The sequence below is a fragment of the Heterodontus francisci genome, chromosome 13, assembly GCF_036365525.1.
Source record: "Heterodontus francisci isolate sHetFra1 chromosome 13, sHetFra1.hap1, whole genome shotgun sequence".
In the NCBI taxonomy this organism is placed as follows: domain Eukaryota; kingdom Metazoa; phylum Chordata; class Chondrichthyes; order Heterodontiformes; family Heterodontidae; genus Heterodontus; species Heterodontus francisci.
The window spans coordinates 44,111,888-44,126,816 of NC_090383.1; the positions used below are offsets into that span (position 1 = coordinate 44,111,888).

General features: G+C 49.1%; 1 protein-coding gene across 7 annotated transcripts in view; it reads left to right on the forward strand.

The window, feature by feature from the left end:
- The first annotated feature begins 5,925 nt into the window (after positions 1 to 5,925).
- Positions 5,926 to 14,929, forward strand: part of wtap (WT1 associated protein) — an 81,306-nt gene continuing 72,302 nt past the window's right edge. For 2 of the 7 annotated variants that reach the window (XR_010976192.1, XM_068044730.1), the window contains exon 1: positions 5,926 to 5,947. Coding sequence is in view for 1 of the 7 variants with exons in the window: in XM_068044730.1 (XP_067900831.1) it covers positions 5,935 to 5,947 (13 nt within the window). In the remaining 6 variants the exon portion in view is untranslated. The other 5 variants (XM_068044733.1, XM_068044731.1, XM_068044735.1 and 2 more) reach the window with 5 other exon arrangements.

Genomic DNA, 14,929 nt, shown 5'->3' on the forward strand with positions numbered 1-14,929 from the left:
ATATTTAGCTCCGCCTCCCAAGAAGCAATGCATTTGAAATGGCAAATCATTATTGCAATGTCAACAGAATGTTTTTTGCTTTTGCTGTGGGCAGAAACAGGCAAAATACTGATGTTTGGAATTCATATCAGCGGTTATGAAAACATACATACATGCTCACTGAAGTTGGTGTCAATTTGTGGGAAGGTGGAAGAGAAAAACCTACCTGCTTCTTTGGATCGGTTCCCAAAAATATTGTACAAGTTTTACCAAAGATGGTTCTAAGTATAGATGGCTATAACATGGAACTTTCTACCACAAACTACAGTTGAAGCGGGGTGGGGGGGAAAAGAGAGGGGGGGGAGAGATATGTGGGGAGGGGGGGAGAGATATGTGGGGAGGGGGGGGAGAGATATGTGGGAGGGGGGGGAGAGATATGTGGGGAGGGGGGGAGAGATATGTGGGGAGGGGGGGGAGAGATATGTGGGGAGGGGGGGAGAGATATGTGAGGAGGGGGGGAGAGATATGTGGGGAGGGGGGGAGAGATATGTGGGGAGGGGGGGAGAGATATGTGGGGAGGGGGGGGAGAGATATGTGGGGAGGGGGGGAGAGATATGTGGGGAGGGGGGGAGAGATATGTGGGGAGGGGGGAGAGATATGTGGGGAGGGGGGGAGAGATATGTGGGGAGGGGGGGAGAGATATGTGGGGAGGGGGGAGAGATATGTGGGGAGGGGGGGAAGAGATATGTGGGGAGGGGGGAAGAGATATGTGGGGAGGGGGGGAAGAGATATGTGGGGAGGGGGGGAAGAGATATGTGGGGAGGGGGGGAAGAGATATGTGGGGAGGGGGGGAAGAGATATGTGGGGAGGGGGGGGAGAGATATGTGGGGAGGGGGGGGGAGAGATATGTGGGGAGGGGGGGGAGAGATATGTGGGAGGGGGGGAGAGATATGTGGGGAGGGGGGGGAGAGATATGTGGGGAGGGGGGGGAGAGATATGTGGGGAGGGGGGGGAGAGATATGTGGGGAGGGGGGGAGAGATATGTGGGGAGGGGGGGAGAGATATGTGGGGAGGGGGGAGAGATATGTGGGGAGGGGGGAGAGATATGTGGGGAGGGGGGGAGAGATATGTGGGGAGGGGGGGAGAGATATGTGGGGAGGGGGGGGAGAGATATGTGGGGAGGGGGGAGAGATATGTGGGGAGGGGGGGAGAGATATGTGGGGAGGGGGGGAGAGATATGTGGGGAGGGGGGGAGAGATATGTGGGGAGGGGGGGAGAGATATGTGGGGAGGGGGGGAGAGATATGTGGGGAGGGGGGGAGAGATATGTGGGGAGGGGGGGAGGAGAGATATGTGGGGAGGGGGGGAGAGATATGTGGGGAGGGGGGAGAGATATGTGGGGAGGGGGGGAGAGATATGTGGGGAGGGGGGGAGAGATATGTGGGGAGGGGGGGAGAGATATGTGGGGAGGGGGGAGAGATATGTGGGGAGGGGGGAGAGATATGTGGGGAGGGGGGGGAGAGATATGTGGGGAGGGGGGGAGAGATATGTGGGGGAGGGGGGGAGAGATATGTGGGGAGGGGGGGAGAGATATGTGGGGAGGGGGGGAGAGATATGTGGGGAGGGGGGGAGAGATATGTGGGGAGGGGGGGAGAGATATGTGGGGAGGGGGGGGAGAGATATGTGGGGAGGGGGGGAGAGATATGTGGGGAGGGGGGAGAGATATGTGGGGAGGGGGGAGAGATATGTGGGGAGGGGGGAGAGATATGTGGGAGGGGGGGAGAGATATGTGGGGAGGGGGGGAGAGATATGTGGGGAGGGGGGGAGAGATATGTGGGGAGGGGGGAGAGATATGTGGGGAGGGGGGGAGAGATATGTGGGGAGGGGGGGAGAGATATGTGGGGAGGGGGGGAGAGATATGTGGGGAGGGGGGGAGAGATATGTGGGGAGGGGGGAGAGATATGTGGGGAGGGGGGGAGAGATATGTGGGGAGGGGGGGAGAGATATGTGGGGAGGGGGGGAGAGATATGTGGGGAGGGGGGGAGAGATATGTGGGGAGGGGGGGAGAGATATGTGGGGAGGGGGGGAGAGATATGGGGAGGGGGGAGAGATATGTGGGGAGGGGGGGAGAGATATGTGGGGAGGGGGGGAGAGATATGTGGGGAGGGGGGGAGATATGTGGGGAGGGGGGGAGAGATATGTGGGGAGGGGGGAGAGATATGTGGGGAGGGGGGGAGAGATATGTGGGGAGGGGGGGAGAGATATGTGGGGAGGGGGGAGAGATATGTGGGGAGGGGGGGAGAGATATGTGGGGAGGGGGGAGAGATATGTGGGGAGGGGGGAGAGATATGTGGGGAGGGGGGAGAGATATGTGGGGAGGGGGGAGAGATATGTGGGGAGGGGGGGAGAGATATGTGGGGAGGGGGGGGAGATATGTGGGGAGGGGGGGAGATATGTGGGGAGGGGGGGAGATATGTGGGGAGTGGGGGGAGATATGTGGGGAGGGGGGGGGGAGATATGTGGGGAGGGGGGGGGGGAGATATGTGGGGAGGGGATATGGGGGAGGGGGGGAGATATGTGGGGAGGGGGGGGAGATATGTGGGGAGGGGGGAGATATGTGGGGAGGGGGGGAGATATGTGGGGAGGGGGGGAGATATGTGGTGAGGGGGGAGATATGTGGGAGGGGGGGAGATATGTGGGGAGGGTGGGAGCACTATGTGGGGAGGGGGGGAGATATGTGGGGAGGGGGGAGATATGTGGGGAGGGGGGGAGATATGTGGGGAGGGGGGGAGATCTGTGGGGAGGGGGGGAGAAATGTGGGGAGGGGGGGAGATATGTGGGGAGGGGGGCGCAGCATATGTGGGAGGGGGGGAGATATGTGGGGAGGGGGGAGATATGTGGGGAGGGGGGGAGATATGTGGTGGAGGGGGGCGATATGTTGGGGGGGGGGGCAGATATGTGGGGAGGGGGGAGATATGTGGGGAGGGGGGGAGATATGTGGGGAGGGGGGGAGATATGTGGGGAGGGGGGGAGATATGTGGGGAGGGGGGAGATATGTGGGGAGGGGGGGAGATATGTGGGGAGGGGGGGAGATATGTGGGGAGGGGGGGAGATATGTGGGAGAGGGGGGGAGATATGTGGGGCGGGGGGGAGATATGTGGGGAGTGGGGGGAGAGATATGATATGGGGAGGGGGGGGAGATATGTGGGAGGGGGGAGATATGTGGGAGGGGGGGAGATATGTGGGGAGGGTGGGGAGATATGTGGGGAGGGGGGGAGATATGTGGGGAGGGGGGGAGATATGTGGGGAGGGGGGGAGATATGTGGGGAGGGGGGAGATATGTGGGGAGGGGGGGAGATATGTGGGGAGGGGGGGGAGATATGTTGGGAGGGGGGAGAGAATGTGGGAGGGGGGAGATATGTGGGAGGGGGGGGAGATATGTGGGGAGGGGGGGGGAGATATGTGGGGAGGGGGGGGGAGATATGTGGGGAGGGGGGGGGAGATATGTGGGGAGGGGGGGAGATAGTGGGAGGGGGGGAGATATGTGGGGGGGGGGAGATATGTGGGGAGGGGGGGAGATATGTGGGAGGGGGGGGAGATATGTGGGAGGGGGGGAGATATGTGGGGAGGGGGGGGAGATATGTGGGGAGGGGGGGGAGATATGTGGGGAGGGGGGGGAGATATGTGGGGAGGGGGGGGAGATATGTGGGGAGGGGGGGAGATATGTGGGGAGGGGGGGAGATATGTGGGAGGGGGGAGATAAGTGGGAGGGGGGGGAGATATGTGGGGAGGGGGGAGATATTGGGGAGGGGGGAGATATGTGGGGAGGGGGGGGAGATATGTGGGGAGGGGGGGGAGATATGTGGGGAGGGGGGAGATATGTGGGGAGGGGGGGGAGATATGTGGCGGAGGGGGGGGGAGATATGTGGGGAGGGGGGGGAGATATGTGGGGAGGGGGGGAGATATTGTGGGGCGGGGGGGGAGATAGTGGGGAGGGGGGGGAGATATGTGGGGAGGGGGGGATATGAGGGGGAGATGTGGGAGGGGGGGGAGATATGTGGGGAGGGGGGGGAGATATGTGGGGAGGGGGGGGAGATATGTGGGGGGGGGGGAGATATTTGGGAGGGGGGGGAGATATGTGGGGAGGGGGGGAGATATGTGGGAGGGGGGGGAGATAAGTGGGGAGGGGGGGGAGATATGTGGGGAGGGGGGGGAGATATGTGGGGAGGGGGGGGAGATATGTGGGGAGGGGGGGGAGATATGATATGTGGGAGGGGGGGGATATGTGGGGAGGGGGGGGAGATATGTGGGGAGGGGGAGGGAGATATGTGGGAGGGGGGGGAGATATGTGGGGAGCGGGGGAGATATGTGGGGAGGGGGGGGGAGATATGTGGGAGGGGGGGAGATATGTGGGGAGGGGGGGGAGATATGTGGGGAGGGGGGGAGATATGTGGGGAGGGGGGGGAGATATGTGGGGAGGGGGGGGAGATATGTGGGGAGGGGGGGGAGATATGTGGGGAGGGGGGGAGTATGTGGGCGAGGGGGGGGAGATATGTGGGGAGGGGGGGGAGATATGTGGGGAGGGGGGGGAGATATGTGGGGAGGGGGGGGGAGATATGTGGGGGGGGATATGTGGGGAGGGGGGGAAGATATGTGGGGAGGGGGGGGGAGATATGTGGGGAAGGGGGGGGAGATCTGTGGGGAGGGGGGGGAGATATGTGGGAGGGGGGGAGATATGTGGGGAGGGGGGGGAGATATGTGGGGAGGGGGGGGAGATATGTGGGAGGGGGGTAGATATGATGGGGAGGGGGGGGGAGATATGTGGAGGGGAGATGTAGGGAGGGGGGGGATCTATGTGGGAGGGGGGGAGATATGCGGGGAGGGAGATATGTGGGAGGGGGGGGAGATATGTGGGGATGGGGTGGAGGTGGATGTGGGGAGGGAGGGGGGTGGGATGTGGGGAGGAGGGGGGATGTGGGGATGGGGCTGGAGGTGGGATGTGGGGAGGAGGGTGGGATGTGGGGAGGAGGGGGATGTAGGAGGGGTGGGGTGGATGTGGGATGTGGGGGGGAGGGAGGGGTGGAGGTGGGATGTGGGGAGGGAGGGGTGGGGTGGGATGTGGGGAGGAGGGGTGGGTGGGGTGGGATGTGGGGAGGAGGGGTGGGTGGAGGTGGGATGTGGGGAGGGTGGGGTGGAGGTGGATGTTGGAGGGTGGGGTGGAGGTGGATGTGGGGAGGGTGGGTGGAGGTGGGATGTGGGGAGGGAGGGGTGGAGGTGGGGATGTGGGGAGGGAGGGTGGGTGGAGGTGGATGTGGGGAGGGAGGGGAGGGGTGGGGTGGAGGTGGGATGTGGGGTGGGGAGGGTGTTAGTTTGCTCCGTTTTGATAGTTGGAGAGGAGACGAAACATCAAACTTTCCTACGCGAAATGAGGGATAGCTCGTTAGGATCTCCAGCTGCTGCCGCCGCACTCTTTTCAAATTAATTTTGATAACACTCACCTTTGAAGTAACTGACTTTGTTTAACACTATTCGGACTGAAATATGCGTTTCACGACCGGTCAAGGACACAATATGAAACCCCCGCTCAGGGCCTGTACATAACACCGCTCACCGTCCTTGACCTTTCAACTCAGACCCACCATTTTACTGACTCTGCTTCTTTTGGTTAATCATTTAATTTAAAACACACACAACAGTTATATTGCCTTTGATGTAAAGGTGCACAATATTGTTCGTGAAATCATTGTCTTTTTTTAATCTCCCTTTAATGAAAGTTGCGGTTCCACCCCTATTAGAACCAACGTATTTCCAAGGCCCAAGCTTTTTTTTCCCCACACGAACCTAATGCTCTATTCCTGCATCGCAATGCGGAAGGAATTATTTGGTTATCCGGTTCCGTGTGTTACTCCGCTTGCTGTCCCGCTATTTAACTCTGAAGTGCGTGTTCTTTTCCGTGATGCGTCTTACTCGTGCGTTTACTTATTCCTTGACACACATGGTGGTTTGTTTTAGGTTCACTTGATTTGTTTTCTTCTGTCCATTATCAGTCATATTAAAGAACAACGGCAACATTTTGTCTTTTTTATTGAGAGGTGGCATAGGACATTGCAACGACATCGGGGAAAGTGGTAGAAGGAGGGTGTTGGGTGAGTGAGAGCGGCGGCGGGTGGGGTAGGTTGTTTCTTCGTACGTATGCGTGCGTCGTGCGGATTCGGCGCTGTTGGGACGGAGACTATCGGCGCCATTTTGTGTAGGATTTTCGATCCTCGCAAACGACGGGTTGAATCAGAAAAGGGGTATACTTCTGTAGAACTGTAGTGATCCAGGCCCCTCCTCACACTGGGGGCCTTACAGCCAGGCTCACGGTTTGTGTTTCTGAACAATAACGTTTTGCCTTGTCTCCGGGGTTTTCAAAAGTGGAGAGCAACGCGCGTTTTCTCTGTTAAGTGTGTGCATTTGTTTTAAATTACACTAAGCGGGTCTTTTGCCTGCACCGTATTTTAAAGCTAGGCCTGAACTACTTAACACATGCTGTCGGCATCTAAATGGGTCGAACGACAGGATGGGTTTGTTTCGGGGGCGTCCAGTTGTTGTTGGGCCTTGTTACTTGTTTTACATCTCAGGAAATGGAATCCTTAAGGATCGTGGTTGGATGCAAAAATGGAGGGAGCGGGCTTGTAACACGAACGAGACAAACCTGTTTCCACAGTATAATGCATAAATCGTCCGATCTTTGCCCCCGACTTGAATTGATAGAGATTTTTCCAAACAGGCAACTTTTAACCGAATAGCGCAGATGGTGATTGAGTAGACATGTTTTCCTTTCTTTCTTGATTCTCGTTGAGATTTGGAGCTTTGGGCGGGATTGTAGGTCTTGACACACTAGATTAATCCGCTGTGTTGCAGAGTTATTGTGTTTAGATTTGTCTTAATGTGGATAACGTTTATAAAAATGTCCTGTTTATTCTGGTCACTGTCACCTTTACATGGATAGAACTGGTCATGTATATATGCTGGGTTGCTAATATTTGAAAAGTAAATTTCACATCAAACGTTTAAATATCCAAGGGTGAAAAGCTTTTACCAGTGTAGTATCTATTACACTGCAATGTGCATTTTGTTTTTTCGATTCCCTTGTATGTACTTTGTCACTTAGTGTAACCCAACTTCAAGAAAGGAATACAGATAAAGGTGGGTACAAGATAACCAATGTCGTTTAAGACAAAGATATGAGAAAATGCGGGGAGGGATCACGAGATTCAGGGGTGCTATAGCCATTTGTAATACCCAATTGAAGTCCAGGCTGAGATCAAAGAAATTGCTGGCAAAATAATGGTGAGGTAAAGGTATTTTATAAAATAAAATCCAACCATTTGTGGCGAGGATGAGATGCACTTGGAATTGAGTCGCCATAAATTGCTGGGTGGTTTGTGCCATTCTGTGGTGTATATCACATAAAAAAGGTCTCGCTGTCAGTCTCCCCATAAGATTCAAGAAATTGCTGGATTTGTGCCATGAATACAAAATAAACTTGCTGCAGGAAGTTAGGACTGGTATTTCACAACCTAACGACCCTTTTAATGATGGCATTTATGTTTCTGTAATGTCATTAAAACCTAGCAGTCTAGAATGGGAACAGTTAAAAGTGGAGTATACTGTCCCTACAAGTTTGTAAATTTTTAAAAACTTTTCCTTTGTATTTCAAATTTTCTCCTTTATTTTCTCTTCCTGTATTTAAATTGACACTCATTCACCCTGTATCCTTCATCATTTGCTCTATTTCTCTATCCTGAGATTTCAGTGCTTAAGGAGATAGACTATTGGTCCCATTGTTCAACTTGCACCAATTTGCAATGCAAAATTAATTAGAGCTGAATGATGAGGGGGGAAAAAATCCATCTCGTGGAGATGCCCAGCTCCAGAATATTCTGGGCCCAGGTAACCCAGAGACTGAAAATCAAATTTGAAATCTTCTGTATACCTTAGTGCTGGTATATGCATTACCAACTGCTTTGATCCTGAAGAAATAATCAAAGTTCTTGAAGACAAAGCAATTATCAACAAAAGCATCTTTCATTGTGCATTTGCAATTTGTGTTTCTTGCCCTTGTTTGGCCAAGAAGCCCTGAAGTGGTAAAAAGCAACGTGTTATATAGAACAATTCCTGTGAGATAGAAAATATTTTTTACACTCTCTCTCCAAAAATCTATTGCACTAAATTCAAATCAAGGTACCTACATCTGTACATTTAACAATACAACCTATAGCCAAGTGCTTCTTTCTTTCTCTCCAGTTTGCATGGTGTATCTTGTAATCCTAGTAGGAATTCCTACTGGTATTAAATAAGCCACAATAACCCAATATATTTAAGTGTTTATGTAAGATTGGAGATTTCATCTTAAATTTTCATATTGTAGTCTGGTGGATGTTCCCTGTCCTTTCACATTTCAGTATTGCTTTTCAAAATATAACTTGCAGCACTTATTGTGGGCATGTTGCATCAACCTGATTTTCCGATTATATGTAGTGAACACTGTAGCCAACAAATTGAGAAGTACTTTTGTCCATGTCTACTCTCTTCTATGCAAAACCGTTGGGGCAGTAGTATCTGATAGCTGAGATCCTGGAGCTGGTGGGTAACATGCACAAATTACTGTTGTCTATTATCCCCAGCAATGATGAATTTAACAAACCAGCAAGAAGGGCTCACAGGAGTTCGAGGTCCCGGGGGACTTGAAGCAGCGATGATGCCATTGCTGCTTGTCCCCCTTTAAATACATTCCAGTTATGCGGTCATTTTCTGGCCTTAAATAATGTAATTGTGAAAGGATCACCAAGAATCAAAGGTTTTAAGGGATGCACACACTTGAAGCAGCGATGATGCCATTGCTGCTTGTCCCCCTTTAAATACATTCCAGTTATGCGGTCATTTTCTGGCCTTAAATAATGTAATTGTGAAAGGATCACCAAGAATCAAAGGTTTTAAGGGATGCACACAGCCGATTCAAGGAATTATTCTGCTTGAACCAAAACTATATACATTTTAAATGATACCTTGGTAATTGATGCCTATGGCAAATGGTTAGAGCTGTTTGTCCAGGATAAGCGCGGACGGTGTAAGTGGTGCGGATTATAATGGAAAAAAAAACAAGGGAACTCTCCCAAAGTCCGTACTGGAGCTGGAAATGTCAGTGCCTCTCAATTGACATCTGAACCTGCTCAGTGTTTACTTAACAGCAATTGAAGAGTCTATGGTGGCGCAGTGGTCAGCACCGCAGCCTTACAGCTCCAGGGACCCGGGTTCGAATCTGGGTACTGCTTGTACGGAGTTTGCAAGTTCTCCCTGTGACCGCCTGGGTTTTCGCCGGGTGCTCCGGTTTCCTCCCACAGCCAAAGACTTGCAGGTGATAGGTAAATTGGCCATTGTAAATTGCCCCTAGTGTAGGTAGGTGGTAGGGAATATGGGATTACTGTAGGGTTAATATAAATGGGTGGTTGTTGGTCGGCACAGATTCGGTGGGCCGAAGGGCCTGTTTCAGTGCTGTATCTCTAAATCAATAAATCAAATCAAAGGTATTCAGGAAAAGTAGGGAAGGAAAGAGCGGAGGAATGGTGACATTATTGACTAAGGAGAATGTTAGTGCTGGGGAGAGAGAGAGGATGTCTGAGAGGGGTTAAGGATAGAATCTATTAGCTTTAACCAAAGAACAGTACAGGTATAATTACACTATTGGGTGTATTCTATAGGCCACTAAATAGTGAGAAATGGAGCAAATTTGCAAGGAGATTAGAGAGGTGCAAAAACTATAAAGTGGTTATAATGGGAGACCTTAATTATCTTAATCTAGACTGGGATAATAGTGCAAAGGGCAGAGAGGAGGAAGTGTTTCTGAAGTATATTGAGAGTTTTCTTGATCAATATGTTTCCAGTCCAATGAGGAAGGAGGCAATGTTGGATCTGGTTCCAGGGTATGAGATGGATCCAAGTGGATTAACTGTCAGTAGGGGAACATTTAGGAGTTAGTGATCATAGTATCATAAGGTTTAGGTTAGTTATGGAAATGGACAGGGAGCAATCCAGAGTAAAATTAATTAATTGGAGGAGGGGAGGGCCAATTTCAGTGGGGTGAGAACAAATCTGCAGAGGTAAATTGGAATCAAAGATTGGCAGGCAAAACTGTAATGGAACAATGACCTTTAAAGAGGATTGGTTAGGGTACAGTCGAGGTACATTCTTGTGGGTGGAAAAAGTAGGACGAATAAAACCAGAGCTCCCTGGATGACAAGAAATACAGATGCAAATGAAACAGAAAAGGATGCATATGACAGATGTCAGGTTGATTAATGCAAGTGAGAACAGGCTGAATATAGAAATTTCAGGGGGAAAGTGGAAAAAAAAGAAATGAGAAGCATGGAGTATGTAAGGAGACTGGTAGCTAATATAAAAGGGAATCAAAAGGCCTGCTATAGCCATATAAATACTAAAAGGGTAGTAAAAGGAGGAGTAGGGCCGTTTAGGGACTAGAAAGGGGATCCACACATGGAATACTTTGCATCTGTCTTTACCAAGGAAGTAGATGCTTCCAAAATCATAGTGAAGCAGGAGGTAGTTGAGATACTGAGTGGACTAAAATTGATAAAGAGGAAGTATTAGGCTGGGCTCTACTTTTAAAGTTGATAAGTCACCAGGACAGGATCAGATGCATCTGAGGAGATTGAGGGAAGTAAGGGTGAAAATTGCAGAGGCACTAGCCATAATCTGCCAATCCTCCTTAGATACAGGGCACTGGAGAATTTCAAATGTTGTACCTTTGTTCAAAAAAGGGTGTAAGGATAAGCCCAACAGTTACACACCAGTCAATTTAACCTTGGTGAGGAAGCTTTTAGAAACAATAATCTGGGACAGAATTAACAGTCACTTGGACAAATGTGGATTAATTAAGAAAAAACAGCACACGTTTATTAAGAGCAAATCGTATTTAACTTGATTGAGTTTTTTGATGAGGTAGCAGAGAGGGTTGATGGTGACATATGGACTTCTAAAAGGTGTTTAATAAAGTGCCACATAACAAGGTTGTCAGCAAAGTTGAAGCACATGCAATAAAACGGACAGTGACAGCATGGACATGAAGTTGGCTGAAAGATGGGAAACAATCATTGTGAAAAGTTTAGAGGGGATTTGCGAGGCAAGTTTTTTACACAGGGTGGTGAGTGCCTGGAACTTGCTGCCAGGGGAGGTGGTGGAAGCAGATACGATAGCGACGTTTAAGAGACATCTTGACAAAAATATGAATAGGAAGGGAATAGAGGTTAGTTTCGGCAGGCATCAAGATTGTCGCAGGCTTGGAGGGCCGAATAGCCTGTTCCTGTGCTGTACTGTTCTTTGTTCTTTTGTTCTTTGAACGGTCCTTCCTCCGACTGGAGGAAGGCACATAATGGAGTTCCCCAAGGATCACTATTAGGGCCACTTTCTTGATCTCTATTAATGACCGAGACTTGGGTGTGCAGAGCACAATTTCAAAATTTACAGATGACACAAAACTTGGAAGTTTTGTGAACTGTGAGGAGAACAGAGATAGACTTTAAGACGTAGGCTGGTGGAATGGGCAGACAAGTGACAGATGAAATTTAATACAGGGAAATGTGAAGTGAGACATTTGGTAGGAAGAATGAGGAGAGGTAATATAAAATGAAGGATCCAATTCTAAAGTGGGTGCGGGAGCAGAGGGACCTCTGAGTGTGAGTGCACAAATAGTTGAAGGTGGCAGAGGAGGTTGAGAAAATGATAAGACATATAGGATCCTGGGCTTTATGAATAGAGGCATAGAGTGCAAGCAAGGAGGTTGTGGTGAATCCTTATAAGACACTAATCTGGCCTCAACTGGAGTATCGTGCCCAATTCTGGGCACCACACTTCTGGAAGGATGCAAAAGCATTAGAGAGTGTGCAGAAAATATGTACAAGAATGCAGCCAGGGATGGGGAACTTCACTTACATGGATAGGTTGGAGAAGGGCTGTTCTCCATAGAGCAGAGAAGGTTGAAAGAAGATTTGGTAGGTGTTCAAATTCATGAGGGGTTTGGACAGAGTAGATAGTGAGAAACTGTTCCTGTTGGTGGAAGAGTCAAGAACCAGAGGACACCGATTTGTGAATGGCAAAAGAACCAAAAGCGGCATTAAAAATGTTTCCACGTAGCGAGCGGTTGGGATCTGGAATGCACTGTCTGAGATTGTGTTGGGGGCCCATTCAATCATGGCTTTCAAAAGGGTGTTGGGAAATTATCTGAAGAGAAAAAGTTTGTAGGGCTATAAGGAAAAGGCGGAGAGTGGGACTAGCTGAGTTGCTCTTGCAGAGAGCTGGCAGGGACACAACAGGCCGCCTGTGCAGTAACTATTCTATGATTCTAGATGCTATGCAAACTAGCAACTTTTGACAAATAAGATGCCATTCCAATTTATAAAATTGGGCATAGTGGGAAGAAACTCCTGCTTCTATTCATTTTTTTTTTTAAATGAACGAACATCATTTTGTGAAGCCAGATATTAAAACTGCTTTGGCTGAGTGAAGTTTTGTGCAAACTTTTGAGTGATGAGCGAGTCTTAGAGGTGTTTTTATCTAAGTAGATCCTGGGAATGCTACCCAAGGGTATTAAGTGCAACAGTGGGAATTTTTTTTGGGGTGGTAAACATCCTTGCAATCTCAAGTTTCTGTTGAGGTTCAGATTGTTTCAAAATTGTCACATTGTATTGCATTTTTGTAGTCATATGTTAGAAATGTCAAATAAGACAGTGGCATAGCAACATTAGCCTTCCTTTGGATTTTCGATGGCCTTTGTAAGCCATCGCACTGTATCCTCATGAGTAAGGTCAGAGCATGTGGACTTGGGGCAAGTAGCAGAATGGATAGCAAGCTGCCTAAAAACCAAGTAAGGGTAGCAACTCAGACTGGGAAAAGGTGGGAAGTGATGTTCCACAGGGATTGGTGCTGGGACCACTGTTGTTCGCCATTGATGTAAACAATTTGTACTCTGGAATCAGGTACAATTTTTTGCTGATAGTGCCAAATTGGGAAGCAAACTGGGGCAAATTATAAGAAGACATTAATAAACTTGCAGAATAAGTATGCAATAGGCAAATTAATTTCAATATAGGTAAGTGTGAGGTGGTGTATTTTGATAGAAAGAATGAGGTCATGTACTCCTTTTGAAAATAAGTTTCTAGATGGGGTGGTGGAGCAAAAGGGTCTAGGGGTACAGATACACAAATTAAATCAGGTTAATGAGGCTGTGAAAAAGCAAACAAAGCACTGGGGTTCAATTGAAAAGCAGGGAGGTTAAACTTCTATAAAACCTTGGTTAGACCACTGTGCACAGATCTGGATATGGAGGCACTGGACAAAGTGGAAAAAAGATTTATAAGGATGATACAAAGCTAAGAGGATTTAACTATCAGGAAAGAGTACAGACCAGAGCTCTTTTCTCAAATGAAAAAGGAAAACAGCCTGACACAGCTGTATATGATTATAAAAAGGTTAACAGGGTAGACTTGGAGAAAATGTTTCCATTTGTGGGGGAGTCCAAAACTGGGGGCCATAAATGTAGGGAATTGAGAATGAACTTATTTTTTACCCAGAGTGGTTAGAATGTAGAACTTGCTACTGCAGGATATAGTTGAGGTCAATAGCATAGATGCATTTAAGGGAAAGCTAGATAAATATGAAGGATAAAGGAATAGAAGGTTATGTTGATGGGGTGCGTGGGAGGAGGCTCAAAGGTTTACTGAAGAATGTGGCATTGCAGAATCAACAAAGGGGCATTTACCACTCGATTATTGTTAGATTCATGGAAAATGGAAAGCATAAAGTGGTCATTTACAACTTGCTTTTATTGTACTTTTGGGGTTAAAGAAATTCATTCTTCTGTAATAATCATGACTTATTTTGCATTCAACGTCTAAAAATAACGACATATTTGACTTAGTCATTTACGGCAGAGAAGGAGGCCATTTGACCCATCAAATCCATGCTGGCTCCGACGAGCACCCCAGTCGGCCCCACTCCCCCATAGCCCTGCAAATTTATTTCCTGCAAGTGCCTGTCCAGTTTTCTTTTGAAATCATTGTCTCCACTTCCACACCCTTGTGGGCAGCAAGTTCCAGGTCATTACCACTCACCGTGTAAAAAGTTCTTCCTCACTTTCCCCCTGCATCTCTTGCTCAAAATCTTAAATCTATGTCACCTAGTACTTGTACCATCAGTTAATGGAACAGTTTTTCCTTGTCTCACTTATCTAAGCCTGTTATTATCTCGTACACCTCTATCAAATCGCCCCTCAACCTCCTTTGCTCCAGGGAGAACATCCCCAGCTTTTCCAACCTAACCTTGTAGCTAAAATCCCCCGCCATGGAACCATTCTGGTAAATCTCCTGTGCACCCTCAAGGACGCTCACATCCTCCCTGAAGTGTGGTGATCAGAACTGCACCATGAAGTCTATATTGCTTCACCCTATTTCTTCTTCCAAAACGCATTACCTCACTTTTCTGCATTAAATTCCATTTGTCACTTGTTTGCCCATTCTGCTAGCTTATCTATGTCCTGTTGCAGACGGTTTATATCTTCCTCACTGTTTATCACACTTTCAAATTTGGTGTTATTGACAAATTTATATATAAAAATAAAAAATGCAGTGGTCTCAGCACTGACCCCTGGGGATCGCCACTGTCTTACCATCCTCCAGTTGGAGAAACAGCCATTTACTATGACTCGCTGTTTTCTGTCCTTGCGCCAATTCTTTTTATCCAATTGGTCACTGACCCTCCTATTCCGTGTGACTCAATTTTGTTAACCAGCCTTTTATATGGTACTTTATCAAATGCTTTCTTAAAATCCATATAGACAACATCCATCGCATTCCCTTCCATCAACCTTCTCTGTTAATTCATCAAAAAAACTC